Source organism: Sturnus vulgaris, chromosome W, assembly GCF_052056855.1.
Source record: "Sturnus vulgaris isolate bStuVul1 chromosome W, bStuVul1.hap1, whole genome shotgun sequence".
NCBI classification, from domain to species: domain Eukaryota; kingdom Metazoa; phylum Chordata; class Aves; order Passeriformes; family Sturnidae; genus Sturnus; species Sturnus vulgaris.
In genome coordinates, this window is record NC_142282.1 from 62,501,212 (window position 1) to 62,520,927 (window position 19,716).

General features: G+C 43.9%; 1 protein-coding gene across 3 annotated transcripts in view; it reads right to left on the reverse strand.

The window, feature by feature from the left end:
* The window catches only part of LOC148220256 (kinesin-like protein KIF2A), a 134,736-nt gene extending 131,185 nt beyond the window's left edge, over nt 1–3,551 (reverse strand). The window contains exon 1 of one of the 3 annotated variants that reach the window (XM_088155743.1): nt 3,277–3,551. In XM_088155743.1, coding sequence (XP_088011869.1) covers nt 3,277–3,340 — 64 coding nt within the window. In that variant the 5' untranslated portion in view covers nt 3,341–3,551. The remainder of the gene's footprint in view (nt 1–3,276) is intronic. The other 2 variants (XM_088155745.1, XM_088155742.1) reach the window with 2 other exon arrangements.
* Between the last annotated feature and the right edge of the window lie 16,165 nt (nt 3,552–19,716).

Consider the following 19,716-nt stretch of genomic DNA (forward strand, 5'->3'; position numbering starts at 1 on the left):
CATTTTCTTCCCAGGGGTTGGTATGGGGCTATGTTTTGGACTTGTGCTGAACACAGGGTTGATAATATAAATGGATTTTTTTTATTCCTGGGCAGGGCTTACACAGAGCCAAGGTCTTTGCTGCTTTTTGTACTGCCATGCTAGGGAAGGGGCTGTGGGGTGCATGGGAGGTTGGGAGGAGACAGCTGACCCCAACTGACCAAAAGGATATTCCAGACCATATGACATCATGCTCAGTATATACAATGAGGGAAAGGAGGAGGACATTTTAAGTTATTGCATTTGTCTTCTCAAATAACTGTTGCATGTGATGTACTCCTTTCCTGGAGATGGCTGAACACCTGTCTGCTCATGGGAAGTGGTGAATTAATTCCTTGGTTTGCTTGTCGTTGAGGGTTGGGTTTTCTTTTCCTTGTTACCTGTGGAATTTTTCCCATTCAGTTGCTAAGAAGCACTGATGGCTGGGTACTTGAGACGGGGGAGGGGGAACTCCTCTGATTTTTGGGAGATTCTCAGAGGAACAGAGACACCTCGAGATTAGAAGCAGGTAAAAGGATAGCGGGGGGCAGTTGCTAGTTCTCTTGCTCGTTCTTGGCTTTGCAGGAGGAGGGTCGCTGCTACCACCACCATAACACAGCCGGGAGCTGCCTCTTCTTCTGCTGCTGGACCTCACATCTCTGCCCTGTCGGGACGTCCTTCCGCTTCAGCTTGCTGTTTCCGAGAGTCCTGCTGGAGAACCAGGACCAACTGCCCCAGGATTCGTGAAGCAAAGTCTTTCTTTTCCATCTCTTCCTGTCTTGGACACAGCCGCCATTACCGCGTTCTCCCCGAGCTCACGCCACAGCCCCCCCTGTAGTCGCGCGGGGATTATCTACCGGGAGTCTGCCAGCGCTCCCTGCCGGCTGTGACGGTAACTGCACCAAAGGGAAAAGTGCCTGCAGCCGAGAGGACTGTTACTGGGTCCCTGGTTCTGTTTGTTATTAATTCCATAGTTGTTGTTTTGTTTGCCTTGCTATACATACTAGTAAAAAACTGTTATTCCTATCCTCATATCTTTGCCTGAGAGCCCCTTAACTTCAAAATTATAATAATTTGGAGAGAGAGGATTTACGTTCCTCTATCCAAAGGGGGCTCTTGCCTTCCCTAGCATACACCTGTCTTTCAAACCGAGACACTTGTGTATGTGGCTTCTGCTTTTCCTATTAAACTGTCTTTATCTCAATACATGAATTCTCTCACTTTTACCCTTACAATTCTCTCCCTGATCCTACTGGGGCGAGAGTGAACAAGTGGCTGCATGGGGCTTGGTGGCTGGCTGGGGTTAAACCATGACAGCTGGCCACACTGGATGGGAGAGTTTGTAGAAACAACACAGCTGACAGGCAACAAGACCCTCCCCCTGTCAGAAGCAGATAGATCAATCTCGATTGTCTGTGCAACCACAGTTCAGGTCAGAAACCTACCTTCTGAAAGGCAATGCAACCTAAATGCAATCTAGTGATGTCTGTCCTTTGATATATTTCTTAAAATGCTCCCTTCCACATACCCAGGACAGTTCCTCCTACAGTTTACTGGAAAGAGCATGACAGAACAGAGGATTAGCCAGTCATAACGGAGCATCTCCTCCTCCAGTCCCAATGAAAAACAAGCAAACCTCACAATAACCAGGACTCGCTAACTCTGGTGTGACACTGCAGTCGGGTTGCTCACAAGGGCCAAATTAATACAAATGCTCAAAATTCTATCGTTTGAGCAACTGCTGTGAAAGCATCTCCCTACTATATTAAAACAGCAGCATTTATTAGAAGTTCACATAAGCTTCAGAAAAAGTTTTAGAAGTTGCTACAGTGAGGTTTTCTGAAACCTCAGACAGAGATCTGCAGGAGTTATGTAAATAACTGCCAGATCAATCAGATCCTTCATGTGACATACAAGCCATTAAGCACAAATTAAGGGCTGAGGTTTAATATAGTGTCCGGGTAACGCTGACTGTTTTTTTATTGTAGGGTTGAACTGAAGTATGGGACATGAGTAGACAAGCTGCATAAAGCTTGTTGCATGCTCGTTTCTTGTCTTACAACCATGCTAACTTCAGTGCCTTTGACCTCCAGGTCTTTCTTCCCTTAAAAATATCTGCTTATTCTTTAGCAAGCTCCTGAATCCAGGAGAGGAGGAAAAAAAAAAAAAGAAAAAAAAGAAAAAAAAAGAAAATACTTTCCAGAAAATCCCAGCAGAACTCCACCCCTGTTTAGTAGGTGTCATAGATCTCACAGAGGCATTCCCTCCTCTGTGTATTACAGTCAGTCCCGAGTGTGAAGAACAAGTCGGCTTTCTTCACTGACAAGCTCTACAACAGATTACATATTCCCACTCAAATTGAAGACCTGAAGTCACAAATGACTTACTGATTCAGTCAGTGAACTTCCCATTTCAGTTCTATGAATATGATGAATTAGTACCCTAAACCTAACACACACACTTCCTTTATTCATGTGTATTTTTAGTCAGCAACATACATCCTCCCATCAAGAGATACCGGGCAAGATGAGAAACACTGGATGCCCAACAGAGAAAAAAACAACTCATGGCATAAATAGCAAAATACTCTTCGTGTATTTTAATCATAAGGAACAACTGGAATAATAATACCAAACTTTTTTTGTCAAATGATCTAAAGGCATTTCTGTCAGAGCATACTGTTGTCATTTTTTCAGAACACTACTCAAATGCCAAAGCGAACAAGAAGTCGTTACTTTGCATTGAAAGCCTTTCCTCCTTCCATCACCTCATCTCCCACCTACCCACCAAAATCTCTCCCCATGCTTTACTCCCACCCACACACCTCTTTCCCCCAAATCACCTCAACCCCATCCACAGCCACTCCGCACGTCTCATAGCTCACCCCAAACTCGTCCCGTTTTCTTCTCCCCCATGAGCCCATTCCATCCCTGCTTCATCCCTCTCGCACCCCCCTTCTGTCCCCCATTTCAGACCCTTAACCCACCGCCGCGCCCCCCGTCGCCTCCCCGGCCTGCTGCAGCCTCCCCGCCCCCATTGGTAGCCGCCGCCGCTCACGCTCCACGCAACAGCCCTCCACCGCCATGCGCGAGCTCTCCCCGACAACCGCAGCGCGCACCAGGCCCAGCCACTTCCCAGCCCCGCGCACACAATGGGCCCCGCGGGCAACCTCCCCCCCCCCCCGCGCCACGCACCGGGGCTACGGCACTCGGCCACTTTGTCGAACTGGCCCCCTCCCGCAGCCCCTGCCCCACTGACCATCGCTGCGCTTGATCTCCACGTAGATCCCTATCTGAACCTTGCTGAAGTTGGCCACCGCCATCGCTTCATGGGGCAACCGGGGATATCGGAGGCGCTGCCGGACAGCGCACAGGGGGCAGTGAGGGCGCTCACAGAAGCGACGGCGGTGGCGGCTTCGAGAGGGCAGGCAGGCGGAAAGGGGAGGGCGGAGAGAAAGAGTAAAGGCACCGGCCGGATATAACAAACACTGGCAGTTGCAGCGCCTGTGCAGCTCGCCGCGGCATCACGACAGTCCCGGCTCACGGAGAAGGCGGGGGCAGAAGCTCTGCCGCGGTTTGTCCTCCGCCCTTCACGGCACCTGGGCGGGGCTGGCACAAGATGGGCGCCCGCACTCCCTAGGGGCTGCCTCCCTGCTCGCTTTAGCCTGGGCCAGATGTTCGTCCCAGCTGCAAGCCGCCTGTGTGAGCCTCTCCTTTTGGCCCTGTCGCTGACTTAAAAACACACACGTGGTGACTGAGCTGCCTTGAAGTTTTAATGCAATAGCTTTATCTGCCTAATATCTGCTCATAAGGCTCCCGTGTGCCAAGTAAAGCAGCTTAGAAGGATGCTTTGTACTTACTCCCCAACCTGCTAGCATCAGTCCAAATAAGTCCATACTGTCAACAGCATCCATCCATCTTCATCTCATGATTGCCTTTATACAACTTTAACAAAACCCATTTCATCTTCCTTCTTTCCCATAATGATTACTGTACCTTAGGCAAGCCATTTTGTTAAACACTGTCCTTTGGGCTTCTCTTCTGAGGGCTGTTCCTAACATAATGAAGCCCTAACAGGTTTAGAATTGCATTTCCTGTACAGTTTCCTAGTCACTTTGAGGAGCATCACATTTGTAACTACTGTTTGATTGTTTAATTTTCTGTAGTGACTGCTTGTGTGCAGAATTGCTTGTGTGCAGAAAATCCACGCTGTGAAAAGCCAGTGTCCACAAAGGAGACAGAGAAGTCCTACACCTTTATTCGAATAAAGGGAGAGTGTTCACTAAAGCATACCGCCTGGGATCTTTCTCAAGGTCTCAGAGGACACAGCCTCATTTTATCCTAAACTCCCGGCTGCATGTTGCCCTCTTCCTTTCCCCATTGGCTGATGTACTAGGAAGGTGCAGCCTTTCTGAACCGCTTACCGCATATTCCCCCCCTCCCCCTTGAACCTGTCATTTTCCTCCAAAGTTCAGAAACTCAGGCTTGTATGGACCCATTTGTCTATTTCAGGACTCAAACTGCCTGGGTTCTGTAACAAACCTGAGGCTTGAATTTGGTAGAAACATTAAGACCCATTTCAAAGATGTTAACACCCATACCCTCACCTATCAAATTGCTTGTAAAGACACTAGCACACATCTTTCCTATCAACCCCTCCTCTTCTTATTTCTCAATTTGCCTTTACAAACCATAGTAATAATTAAATTTTCTTAAGCACCTAGAATGGTATAAAAATTAACATTTGAGCTCCCCTCCCCAACTTTTCCATGTCTGGTCCCCGCAACAGGTGTGTTAAGTAAATACAGAAAAACAGCATAAAATAGATAATGACAGTTCGTACTAGCCCACTAATATCTGGGGCTACTGATCTGGTCCACCTCTGCAGAGAGTTAGCCGAGATTTCCCTTCTTCCAGCTGAGAAGTCCAAATCTCTGGGGCTTTAGAAACCTTGACCTGTGTATGATGGGTCCACCTGTATTCAGCTGTTTTGATGGCTGTTTCTGTGATCAGTAACACTTGATATGGTCCATGCCACTTTGCCACCAGTGGTGATTCTTTCCACTCCTTAACTAGCACCCAATCTCCTGGCTGAATGTTATGAACAGCAAAGTCCAAAGGCAGGGTCTGTGCCACTGAGCTTCCTGTCAAAGAGACTTCGCAAGAGACAGTATTCTGGCCACATACTGGTTTAAATACACATCACTTATCTCCACTCCCCACTAGGTTGAGAATTAATTGTGTGAGTATCCCGAACATCAATTCAAAGGGAGATACTTGAATATCTCCTCTGGGTCTGACTTATTCTTGCCAAAGCTAATGGCAAAAGCCATATCTATGGCATCTTTGTTTCTATCACTAGCTTCAAAAGGTGTTTCTTTATTTCTCCATTCATTCTTTCTACTCGGCCTGAGCTCTGGGGGTGCCAGAGGGTATGGAGGTTCCATTGTATTCCTAAAGCAGCTATAACCCCTCGAAGGATCTTTCCTGTAAAATGAGTTCCCCTATATGAGTCTATTGCTTCCACAATCCTAGATCTTGGAATTATTTGTTCTAGAAATACCTTAATAACTGAGCCTGTAGTTTCTGAAGTGATCAGGAATGCTTCTGGTCACCCTGTTAGCTGACATACTATTACCAGAAGATATTTAAGCCTTCCTGCTCAGGGCACTTCAGTAAAATCCACCTAGCATTGTTGGAAAGGACGCACAGCCTAAGGTTGCCCCCCCTCCCCCACCTTGTAATGTCCTTTGTAGTCCAGCTATTAACTTTAGCACAAACCAGGCACCCCTCAACAGTTTGTTTTGCTAAAACAAAAAGGCCCAAAGCAGCATGCCTCTTGAGGAAGGCTTCTGCCAATCCTCAAGAGCCCCAATGACTCCCTTCACGGAGTTGTTTCAATATTTGTAGGGCCAAAGCTTTTGGTATCCACCATTTCCCATCCTTTGTAAACCAGTTATCTCCTCTTTCCTCTGCCCCACTATTTTTAATGATCTCCAAGTCCTCTGGTGGAAAAGACAGTTTCTCTGGCAACCATTGAGCCACTGGGAGCAAAGGGCAGATCTTAGAGACTTCTGGCAAAAGTGCTGCTTTCTGAGTCTCTTCATCTGCCAGTCGATTACCTATTGTCTCCTCTGGGTACCCTGCCTGGTGTCCCCCAACGTGTATTATTGCCACTTATTTTGCTAAATTCACCACCTCCAATAGGCAAGTATTTAAGTTTTCATAAGCCAATGTTTTTCCTCTGCAGGTTAACAAACCTCTTTCCTCCCACAGTTTTCCAAATGCATGTACCACTACATATGCATACTTTGAGTCTGTAAATATATTTACCACCTTTCCTCAACACAATTCACAGGCTCTTATTAAGGCATACAATTCTGCAGTCTGTGCTGACCATGTGGATGGTAGCTTCCTTCCTTCTTGCAATCCCTTTCCTTTTACAATAGCAATAGAGGGTCTTTGATGGATTATGACACCCCCTCAGCTGCCTCTCAAGTGAATGTCCTATGGATGTGGCCTGTGGGGTTGGAGGTGCCACAGCTAGGTCAATTTGTGTAGGGGAGGATGGGTGTTCAGTGTCTCTGAGCAGAGGTTACACCCAAAAACTCCTCCCACCCACGTCATTTCAGGAGGGAGTCTATGTAAACCTGGCTTCTGTGGGCTGTGGTCTCCCCCACCCCAAATTCAGACAGGGAAGATTCTCTGTTGTGTTTGGCTTTCTCGTGGATGCATTCCTCTCCCTCAGCCTTGTTTGGTTTTCCCTAGGCTGGGATGATTGAACAATAGCGTTATCTAGGTGGCTTAACTTGCAGTCCAAAGTACCAGTCAGGCATCTTCTCTGGTTGTAGCTTCTTTATATAGTTTTTGTTAGAATGGGCAAAACTCTTTTATATCAATGTTTGAGGCATGAACTATTTCAGTCTCTGACACACCTGTCTTTCAAACCAAGACAACGCCAAAGACTCACACATAGTATAGGACGTATACAATTTTATATGTTTAGCAAATTAGCATATCTGACAAAAATCCGCAATTAGAGACATAAGTGGTGAAGTAATTTCCCACCAGTTCAACCCTCTTTGAATTCCCCCCCTTTAGAGAGGAACTAAACTTTGTTTATGAAAATGTGTCATGGAGAGCTAGTTTCAACCTTGGCTTCCCAGAGAATCTAACCTTGGAATCCCAGCTTGGAGCCATTGGGGAATTTTTATTTTGTCTTTCTGTCTAATAGAGTAGGTAAAATCCTAGCTAAGAATACTATGATAGGCTACAAATATATGTGTAAAGTATATAGAAAATATATAAAAGCAAAAAAGGCAAAAATCAATTCAGCATCATCCCCCCTCCAGTTTTTCCTCCAGAGCACTACTACGGAGGTGCGGTGCTGAAACAGACAGCTCCAAGGTACAACTAAGCCATTGGGGCTGGGCACTGTGGGGTCATCATTCCCCCAGAGGTTTTTTCACACACATACACACAAACGGCAGTGGAGAGTTGGAGTCAGCAGCTCAAGCAACTGCACCCAGTATCAGAAGGGGTGGGAGAAAGGGAGTGGCTTATTTGGAGTTTTGTTCTCTGTTGGTTGTTAAAACAAGCACACTCAAGAAATGGCAAAAAGGGTTGGAGGCGCTTCCCATCTGAGACAGGAGGTGGGATATATCCTTCCATTGGTAGCATTCAAACCCACACATGAACAGCTACCTCATTGCCTCATTACCAATCCAGGGACAATAGCAGCCATAGGTCAGTGTCACTTAAGGAGGGATGGCTGAGAGTATCCTTCCCAAATCATCAGATCCATACAGAGAAGTGCTGGAGAGCCTTTTGGCTCCATCCAGTCCCTGGGCAGGGCAGAAATTGCACTGTCCTTCGCATGCACTTTTTCAACCCATTCTCTAAGGAGTTTTCACAGCACTCAGAGATAGCCCGTGTTGCTGTTTCACTGCCATGGGTGATGATCTGCAATAAATTATCTAGTGCCAGGTGGTATTTACAGATGAATTAAGAAAATTATGGGTTAATTAACCCCCCCTTAATCATCTCTTGTCTTTTTCCTTCAATAACTTGGATAACAAGTAAATGGAAAAGAATTACTCTTGGTCCTTTAGTATTGCTTATCTTGAACAGAACCTTTTGCAAAGGATTCAGAGGGACACACTGTCTTAATTTAAGACAATTATACAGGGCAGAGACTCCAAAATGAGCTACCTCCCCTTTAGGTTTAAACACTCCCCTTTCACCAATAAGGAGAGATAAATGTGAGAATACATAAGTGAAAAAATTAGTTTATTAAAAAACAAAACAGCAACAAGCACTTGATGCAAAGGTGCTGAATCCCATGGACTCCCCAGGAACAAAGAAAAAATGATGGTGGAGAAGTCCGTCCTCCCAAGATCGTAGCCGCCATAGAAGACTGCATGGACCAGAAGACAAAGACAATATGGTGGAGGAGCCCTGTGGTAGTGAATATTGCAGCTTTTCTAAAAGATGCAATTCGAAACCTAGCCAGCCTGTTAAGCAGGCAGGTACCTGGGTGAAAAATCCCAGCTTATCTATTGGACCTTAAGAGTTAATGTATCATTGGTCGAGAAACTGAATGACAGAAATTGTAACCAACCACCTATGTGAGCCCAGGAAAGATCAAGCACCCTATTTAAGAATGCTGGACAAAAGAATAAAGAGCTTAAGTCTTGTTACAGTGAACTACAAGTCTTGTGTCTTTATCTCGGACCCGGCACCCCCCCCGGATAAAACAATAGAAACTACTGTAACAACTGTAACAGACCCCCACTCGACTCAACCGTCCCCTTGGAACAAAAAACCTCAAGGAAGGTAGGAGCTTACTAAGCAGTTCTGGTGGCAGAAGGGAATGAAATAAATAAGGGCAAGGAGACCAGCTCTTGTTTTAACGCCTTTATTGACAAATCAGCTCTGGGTGGGAGCTGCTGTTCCCGATGGATGATCCAGAGGAGGAGGAATTCAGCTTTGCTGTGCAGCAGAGCTGGGCCTTCTGTCCTCACAGGAGTCCCTCAGAAGACGCTGGTTGGCTCGTAGTCTAGGGGTGTCATGTCGATTGGGTGCTGTTCAGGTCATGGTGACAAGGCAAGAGAGTCCTGGTTGGTGATTTCATCTTCTTCACTGTTTTTCTTACTTGGGAGTACCATTTTTAGTTTTTGATGTTATATTGGCTCGTTGTTTTTAGGGTTTTTTTATTACTGAGTTGTGTCCCATAAGCACTTACGGTTTTCTTATTTGCCAGGCACCATTTCAGGAGCAGCGAAGGTGTTACCCGAAGGGGAGGGAAAGGGCATAGGGGCAAGGCAATTCCAGGGAGTGGGAATCAGAACAGAACAACAGCAACAATTAACATAAAAACAGGGTGTTTTCCACAGTTAACAGAACATTAACAGAACAAACAGGAGCTTGTTCGTAACAATTCCCCCCTTTATTTCTTTGATCAGGCCTTAGCCTGCATCAACCTATGATTTTAGTTTCTTGGACAGATAATTTCTTTAGTTTTTGATATTGCTCATATATTTCTTTGGCACCTTTTTGCTTTTGTTTTTGACTTCCTTGTTCTTCGCTCTCTATTAACATAATTTTGGTTTGTTTTTGGTTAGTCAGTTCTGGGAGTTGTATACTGGCTTGGATAGTGGAGGTTACTACCCTGATTAGACAGGGAAGTAGGCATGGCAAAAATAATAGTCCAGTGGTTGCGCATATTATTATAAACTCAGCCTTCTTCCACCATGTTCCTTTGAAGGACCAAAGGTTGTTCTACCAGCTAGTATCCATTAGAGGAGTCCACTCTTGGGCACCCACATATGCTAATTTTCGAATTTCTTTGGAGATGTTTTTAATTACTGAACTCTTATCATCAATTTCCAGGCAGCACTCAGAGGAATTAAATTTCCCATATATCCTTTCTTCATCTGCTAATACAGCTAATCTAATTTGGTATATCACTGCTCTTGTTTGAGTTAATTGGTCACTGATATGGTCAAGTGCAAGGGCTGTCCGGTTGGAGAATACCTCGAGTACTGCTTGGAGCCTGATAATTTCGTTCAGCATATAAATTGGGGTACGGTATCCCCATGATCCATCTTGAGCCCAAGTAGCTGGCCCGTAAGTTTTAATAATTTCTTCTGGGGTCCATACTTTTCCATTCCACTTTTGGTTACCCCCCATCTCGATTATATTCCTCTTTTTTCTGCTTGTTTTCTTTAAATGGTCATACACTAGGACTCCTAAGTGTGCTCCTGACTCTATTGGCAATAGGAAGAAGGCTGGTTTAATAATCCCTATAGTGCAACTCCCTGCCCAATCTCCGGGAAGTTTGGTGTATGCTGTATTACCACAGTTCCAAAATAAAGGTTGTGGAGCTTCCCAAAATGAATCGCCTATTTCGGCTGGGGATTCCCAAAACTTTGACAATTCCCTTATGCCCCAAAATGGGTTAACTCCTTTCTCTGTACATTCGTGTAATTCATATTTTTCATGGTAAATACACCCTTTCTCCTTTCTTTCAACAGACCAGTATCTATTTGGCTCTCTGGGGATCCACTTTGTGACTAGATCTTTTATTACTAGGTATCTTTTACATGCCATTTTCCCTATGGGAGTATTATATCTCTTCCCTGTTCTCATGATGCATTCCTCTCCAATTACCCTGGACTTTAAATCCCATTGTTCTCGTCCCCTTGCTCCTACAACTTGTGGTTCTTGTGTAATGTGGGTCCATCTCAGTATTTCTAATGGGCTTAAACTTATTCCTTCCCATGGCCAGATTTCAGTCATTTGGGTACTTCCACAAATCCAGCAGTCTGTCAAGTTTAATTCTTTGCTGATTCTTTCCACTAGATCTATAAATATTTTTTCCCCACAGGAATATCTAAATCATCTTTTTCTTGTGTTGTTAGTTGTTTTTCTTTTACTAGGTCTACCAACCTGTCTTGGTTTGCTTCATACTTGAAGCAAAGACAGCTATCTGCTACGGGGCATTCCCCAAGCAGGCGTTGCTTATAAGAAGCAGTATTTTTTACAAGCCAATAGACTTTCCTGTCTTCTTGACAGGTGTTTAATTGGGAGTTATTGAAACATTTGCTATTTAGGTTGGTATGAACCCTCAAGAGAGACTTCAGGTTTTCTCCATCATAGAGAGGGTGGTAGCATTTGGTACAAGCATCCTCTTCACTCCCTCTGGTGTTACCTATGAATAGGATTAACACTATTCTTCCCAAGAGTCCAGTATGAGCCATTTCTCTCTTGACCTCACCTGGTCTTGCCTCTTGGGGAACAGGGAGACTTCCTGGATGTGTATTAGAGTCTTTCTTAGCAGTCGGCTCCTTCTACTCCCACTTCCCTACTAATTTAGTCACCCTTGGAGAGTGCTCTGTAGGAGATTTATTGTGTTAGTGTTGGAACCTTCTTGGGGGTGGAATTGCCGTTTGCAGGAAGTGCTTATTTGAAAGCTGAAGTTAATGAAGAACCATGTGTAGTATGTAAGCTATACCTTAAAAGCTCAGAAGAGTATATGAATCCTCCAACAGTCTAGTCAATTATCAGGGGAAGCATATAAACAATAAGTTTTAACTTTGCCCACTCTTACTACTTTGGCCTTCCAACTATCCAAGCAACAGCAACAGTATCAGAACACGTAGAACATGAGTACAAATGGGACTTCAGGTAACTTCTGAAAAATGTTACCCTTTGTCTTGTTACAGAACCCTTATTGGAACATAATACTAACTTGTACACACACAAAAAAAATTATCTAGTTAATCTTTTGCAGGAGTTCTTCAACTGAATTTTAGGTTTTCTTTTTAATGTGAATTTGAGGTTTTTTGTGTCTCGGATAGCAGTCCACTCAGGGGCATTTGTCGATGGGGTGACTGGATCTGGTTCACTACCAGGGGGTGGTACTGGTCCTTTAACTCGAGAGATGTGTGTCCAGCCAAGTTCCTGGGTTCGCACTGCGGTATGTGTAGTGAGTAACACTTGGAATGGGCCTTCAAACCTAGGGGTTAATGGTATGTTATTCCAGGATTTTATTAGTACCCAATTGTTGAGTGCGACAGCGCAGTGTCTGAGACAGAAGACCCTACACTCTGTAATCCATGTGACAAAAAGCATTTATTCACTTCCGACCTCACTTTATATACCCCTTTCAATATTCCCGGGTAAGCGCCTGTGATTGGTTCACAGATTAGGCTGCTCGGCTCTCTGACCAATAGCTCTCTGCAGCCAGGGCTGGAACTCATTGGATTAAATCCTTGTCTGTCTCCAATTCTGTCCTATCTCTGTTCTTTGGGGGCCTGTCTTATCAGGCCAGGCCGCTTCTCTTATCAGTGGTCAGATTAACTGCCTACTACAAGCCAGCTTGCACTGTGACAATTCCCCGTTTCTTTTTTATTAATTTGAAGAAAAATTTTGAAACACAAATGTGTACCTTGTTCTCTGTAATCTTGCTTGCAAGGGCCCTTTTGCATGCAAGATGACATTGATGGCATAAATTCAATTGGAATGGGGTTTTACCTAGCTTAATAAATTTGGCTTTTTTGGATAGTGATGAGTTCCACATACCAGAAGCTGCAGTGCTTTTGTTCAGGAGCAGTCAGGTGAATTTAGCACTTTTTGGTTTCACATATAACAATTTAACTGCTTAACATAGAAATATAACTTAACTCTATAACCATAAATCGTTAAACTTTTCTTTTGAAATTATAACTTAATATAACATTCAGTTTTAGAAATGTGCAAAATTCCAACATAACAAAACAATTTGTAAACAGTAAAATATTTTGTAAACTAACAACTCTGTTATTTCAATCTTTTATAACTTTGTGAGGTAGGTGCAATTTCTGTCATTTACCTTCTCAACCAATGATACATGAGCTTTTAAGGTCTAATAGATGAACTGGGATTTTCAGCCAGATACCTTTCTTGCTTAACAGGCTGGCTGGGTTTCAAATTACATCTTTTAGAAAAGTTGCAATATTTACTGCCACAATTCCTTAAAATTTAAATTTTTGTTACTGAATTTTATAAGCTTAGTATTCCAAATTATTGATGTGCTTGATGCATCATTGGAGTTGTACTGTTTTTATTTAGAAAAATGTTAAGATAATTTTTAGCTTCACATCTTACAGGCTCAATGCTTAATAACTACAATGTTACAATTCAACATTAAACAAGAACCACTTAGTTCCAAATTATTAACATTTTTAAAAAACAAGAAACCATTTAACTTAAAACCATTTTAAATAAGAACATACATATTTCCTTTATTATTTACTCCCCTTTCTTTGTTTTATTTAAAAAACAATACACTATTTAACCTAAAACTGTTCTAATTAAGAACACGTGTTTCTGTCTATCCTTTCTCCCCCCCCTTTTTTTTTTGTTTTTTTTTTTAGAATTTAGAACAAGAAACAAAACATAAACCTTTAAATTACTTTTATGTGGTGAGAACTATAATTACTGACATGTTATAATCCAATTTTAGTGTTTAATACTGTTGAGTTTTCCTTTAAACGATAACTTAGGCGAATCTTCTCCGGATAAAATTCTTCATGTTTATCTCAAAGTAAAAGATTTTAGCTTTTGCAAAGCTAAATTAGATAGTCAAAATAATTTTATTTTAAACTCAGAAATATCTGGATTTTATAATTTTCTATCCCTGTCAGTCAAATTCCAATTTGGCCACAGTTGAAATAGACTGGGTAGGCTTTGATGATAAACATTTCCTTTTGCTTAGTTAAAATCACAGTATGGCCGGAGTTGAAACTTTAGACTAGGCAAAATTTTCTATGATATTTTAAAACAAACCTTTAATAAATTTTAAACATTGTAAACTGAAGTGACAAGATGTAGGTACTTTAGAAATCTTTGCAACTGTGATTTGCGAATGAAATATCTTTTACTAAACTAATCCATAGAGATTTGTATTTTTGAACTTAAGAGTAAGCAAGATTTTTAAAATTCTCAGGGTAGCTGATTGAGTATGGTGCTATTGCAATGTATATGAATAAAGTCAGCAAACATTCTGCTGTGAACTTCAATACCCACTTAAAAATTTGTAGACTATATTTGCAACTCTGACAAAATACTCCTTTAGTAACTGCAAGAAAACAGGTTAACAAGGCAAATATTAACTTAGTAAAACTTGCAAGATATGCAGGCTTTGTCAAAGTCAAGTTGGAGGTGGATGAAGCAGCTGTTGAGCTCTGCTGAAGGTGAACATTGCTGTTTGCATTGCCTCGGTTGGTGTGGTTAAGTTTTCTAATCTTCATTTTTACTGTTCTGGTTTTTCCACCTGGATTACAGGGTGAATTGACGTTACCTTGTCCTCGAGCCTTCTTCTGTAAGGCAGGTTTTTTGGGACAGTTTGCTTTCATGTGGCTTTGCTGTCTCCGATTGAGGCAATGTGCTCTCAGCTTTACTGCAGCTGCAATAGAATTAGCTAGCATATCCATGTTATGTGATGCAGTTCCAACCTTAGCACATGCATTAATCATTTCTTCTAAGGATGGATTTTCTTTGGGCAATGCATTTATGAGTTTTCTACACTCCTCATTTGCATTATCTCATGCTAATTATAACAATACTTGATTTTTTGCATCATTATTACCTACTTGTTTTTCTATGGTATCTTGCAATCGTTCTATGAACTGTATATATAGTTCATTTGGGCTTTATGTTTCTATATCCTTGGGCTGGCACAGACATGTTTGTAACCTTATTTAGGGCTCTCATCCCCAATTCTTTTGCTTGGTTTAATATTACAGAATTTAAGCGTGCTTGGGTTTGAGGATCTTCCATGGGATGTACCCCCATTAGTTGGGGGACCCCCACCCCAAAGCATGGATCTTGCTGTGATAATCTCGAGTTTTGTAACTCTTGCTCCTCTGCATATATTCTCCAGGTTGATTCAAATATCATGTATTGTAGTGGAGTACAGAGTAATTTCGCAATTTGCTTTATATCATAAGGGGTTGGTTCACTAGAAGTTATAAATTGAAGCAATTTTGCAACAGCCAGGGGTCCAAACCCGTGTTTAGTAGCCATTTGGCATAGTGTGATGGGCTGACTTGGGAAGAAGAAACTCAGAGGGAAGTTCTCTCTAAGGGAGTTTCTTCTGTGGGGGTTGGGACACCTTCAACAGCCAATGGGAGAAAGTTAGTTCTCTCCGTGAACACACATTTTGAAGGAGGTAATCCAGATCTGAGCCTCTTTGTCTTTCTGGCAGCTGAGCAGGTAACATCAACCCGAACTTCCCCCCCCCCGCCCCCCCCATGCGGGGGGGGAGGCTCGGGAGGCCGCTTGGGCCCCATTTGCAACTAGGGGACCCGATGGCCGGGAGGAGGAGAAGCTCGTTGATAAGACCTTCACGGCTTCCTCCTCCATGGTCCTGCGGCTCTGGGGTGAGGGGCCTGGTTCCTGCTGCTGTAGGAAAGGCCAGGCCTGCCCAGCCCCCACGCTGCCTGGGGGAGGCAGCCGGGCCCTGTCTGGGAAGCAGGGGTGGCCATGAACAGTCTGGGGCTGCAGCCCAGCCCCAGAAAGGCTGATTAACACCTCAGCCGCCCCCCCCAAGTGCAGCCTGAGCCTAGCCCAACTTTTGCAGTTGTGTTAAACTTTAACTCTTTAGTACTCAGATAAGATTTGCAAAACCTCCGGCCGTCCTTTAAATATAAAAGAGAATAAAAAGATTACTGAAGTCAGTGACGCAAGAGCTAAGTTTTTTTAAATGGAAAGAGAATGAGGAAATGCTATTAAGATGGCTGAAAATCCTTTTGTAAGATTGTAGGCATGAACTAATATAGTGAATATTCCTATAAACCATGGAAAAAGACATGGGAGGATGGAGATGTTCCATTTGATGTATAATTTGACCAAAAAGCACCTGTATTGAAAATCTTTGGCCCCGAAGAAAGAAGATCTCAGTTTTCTGAAGATGAAGCATAAACACAGAAAAAAAAAATAAAGAAAACCTTTGCTGTAGAACATTTCATTCTTAAAAGTAATACCCCATGAGACAGACATGGCCCACATCTACAGCTTTGGGAAGGCTGTAGAGTTGGGAGGAGTGTCACAATTGCAGGTTCCTGGGTGGATGCAAATTGTGAAAAATAAAACCACGAGAAGACTGCTTTCTTCCTTCTTGTGAAAAAATCCCTACAGCTTTAACAAGAAGAGGCTTCTCTCTCCAGAAGTGAACAAAAAACGACTAAATTAGGAACTGACCGAAGTATTTGTTCTATGTTTGTTTTGTTGTTGTTATGAAGGTTGAGAGAGGGAAAAAAGGAGTGGTCTGAAAGAAATCTTATTCTAAATTTGTTTTTTTTTCCCTTCTCTTTGTTTGTGTAGTTAATAAATTTGTTTTTCATACTCTCTTAAGTTTTAGACCCTGTGGCTTTGACCCTTTGAGTTTTGACCTTTTCCTCCGGACTAGCTCAGCTGTTAGGGTGAAGACTCCGACATCCGCCACATGAACGTAAATAAAAGATAACAAAAGAGGCTCTTTCTCCCTGGGGAGGTTGCAGGGGTTTATTTCTTGTGGTTCCCCAGGAGCGTAAAAAGGGAAAAGGAGAAAGACAAGGCGAAAGAGGAAGGGAAAGAGGGCAAGGGGGAGAGAAAGAGAGCAAGGTCAGGGAGCACAGGTCTTTTCTAGGGTCTGAAAGGGGGGCGGGAAGAAATTGGATCTCGGCCAGCTAGGTATGGCCAGGAGCGGAGAGGGACCAGACCACAGGACATTGCAGGGGTCACGGAATCTACCACTTCCAATACATCTAGTGAGTTACAACATCTCCCTGTTTTTTGTTTAACAAAGTTGAAAGAAGGATATTAGGTTCATCTGGATTCAAATTATGATTTTACCCACCACCCTGTGAGTCCCCAGCCTTTGAACAGTTCATTGAACCAATCTTCAGATTCTTGCTTCACTTGTCCGATCAAGTTGTTCACGTTTCGGAGGGTAGCATGGATGTTAGGAGTTCTCGAGGTTAGGTTCATGCAGCAAAGTCCTTCAAACTCCTGGCACTCATGTCCATGCAGCAGTAGAAGAAAATCTATAGCAGCACGATTTTGGAGTGTCTATGCCAGGGTCACCCAGATGTTCTGACATGGCTGAGGGACAATTCATGCAGCTGCTAAACTGTTCAGTGTTAACAAGAAGACAACTTGGATGGGACTCATCATGGGATGAAGTGGAGGGAAGGTTTTCTCTAAAAGGAAAGACAAACATTATAAAACCTGTTAAAGGTCTCTGTCTGACGGAATGTCATCCTCTATGAGGATTTCCTTGCCTTTTTTCTGGCGGCGTCTTCTTTTTGAAGCCACAGCCACTTACACCTTGTTCCCCTCAGCTGGAGCAGGATGTTTGGGGACATACGGTTTCACCCACTTTTGGGGAATCCACCGAGGGCCTGAGGGAGTGGATACACACGCATAGCCACGCCCCCAGGTAACGAGCTCATAGGGACCCTTGGTTTCCCAGGTTTCTGGGTCCCTAATCAAGACTGGAGGATGTTGGGATAAATTGAGCTGTTTCCCACTGTTAAAGTGACATACCACAGGTGGACTCATGTTCTCAAATGAACAATTCAGGAAATTGATAGTAAACATGGCTTTGCAGAGCTTCTGCTGTGGAGACATCCACGCTGTTGAACTGCTCTGTTTAGCCAAGACCTGCTTGACCGTCTGATTGGCTCGCACTACTAAACCTTGGCCTGTGGGGGAGTGGGAGGTGCCAGTTTTACATTCCACTCCCCACTGCTGGACGAATTCTGGGAACTCCTCGGACTCATACGCTGGGCCCTGATCAATTTTGATTTCCCTAGGGATCCCCAACACTGAAAAGGCTTGCACTAGGTGTGGTTTTGCGTGCATTGCCCTTTCTCCCACATGAGCAGAGGCATAGACAGCGCCTGAATATGTGTCAATGCTTACATGAACATATTTGAGGCGACCAAAACTAGGAATGTGTGGGATGTCTGCCATACCTCACAACTGCCAAGACCTCGGGGGTTAACCCCCATGCCCATTGATGGCATGGTCTGGAGCTGACAGTTGGGACAGGTGGCCAAAAAGGCTCGAGCCTGGCTCTGTGTTAGCTGGAACTGACTCATCAGACCTGGCGCATTCTGATGATACTGCTGGTGGCTCAGCTTTGCCTGCTGGAAGATGTCAGGAAGGCATGCTTGTTCTGCTGGGGTTGCTTGTTCTGCTGAGGTTGCAAGGGAGTCTGCCTGACGGTTCCCTTCTGCAATTTCACCTGGCAAATCTGTGTGTGACCTCACATGCATCACATAGAACGGGTGTTCTCTATGAGAAATCAAATAAATTAGTTTAGAAAGCAACCTGAAAAGCTGCTCATTCTTGATGTTTCTGAGTACTGCCTGCTCCTCCCTGGACACTACTCCCACTACATAGGCTGAGTCTGTTACCAAGTTGATTAGCTCTGAGAACTTCTCAAAGGCTCTTATCACTGCTGCCAGTTCAGCTAACGGGTGTGATCCCTCCACAAACTCAGCATCAGCTTCCCAATGCTGAGTCTGGGGATTTCTCCAAGTCATCACTGACTTGAGAAAGTCCTGGATGCAACCATGAACACTGTGAGAGCTTTGAGTGGTCTCCGACTCCTCACGAGGAATGAGGTGGAATTCCTCATTAAACAGCTTGTGACATGGGGCATGGATTGATATTTGTCCTCTATAGCTGTCCTGGGATAATTGGAGACTGGCATTGCTCTGGAGCAAATGCTCAAACATCTCTTTAGTCAATCTCTCAGGAGAGTTCCTTCCCTCCTTAGAAAGTTTGACTGGGAGGTGAATACATGTGAAGTCACAACCAGCCAGTTCATACAGTCTCATCCTTGCTTTCCGAATCAGCTGAGCTATCAGCTCTTGTGGCTTAGTGATGGTTTTGGATCTTTGATGCGAGAGGCAGACCCACTCTATGATTAAGAGTGACTCTCTCTGCCCCTTGATCCATTGGAATATCAACCCGTGTCAGTGTGGCAGTTTTCCTAGGACAATGAATTTGAAGGGCAGCTCGGTCTGGTAACGATGAGCTTGCCTGTCTCCTAAAGCCTTCTGTACCTTTTCGATTGCTGTCTTTGCCTCTGGGGTCAATTCCCTGGGAGAAAGCAGCTCTCTCTCCCCCTTAAATAAATTGAAGAGAGGTTCTAGGTCCTCATTAGTGAGGCCTAGCCAGGGCCTAACCCAATTCAATGACCCACACAGGGAATGGAGATCTGCTAAGGTTTTTGGATTACAATTAATTTCCAATTTCTGCAGAACAATGGTCCGTGCAGTAATTTCCAAGCCCAGGTACTTCCAAGGTGGCATCCTTTGGACTTTGTCCTCCTGCAATTCAAATCCAGCAGAGGTTAAAAATTTAACCACTAGGTCAAGTGTGTCTTGGAGTAGAGAGTTATCGGGGGCACACACAAGCACTTCATCTATGAAGTGTAAGATGATGGCTTCCCTTCTCTGAGCATGCACCGGGGACAGCAATGAGGCCACATGCCACTGGCAGGTGGACGGACTACATTTCATGCCTTGCGGCAGAACTTTCCAGTGGTAGCGCTTCATTGGGGCTTCTCGATTGATGGTAGGAACCGAGAAGGCGAACCGTGGGGCATCCTCTGGGTGCAGGGGAATGTGGAAGAAACAGTCCTTGATGTCTAGAACAGCCA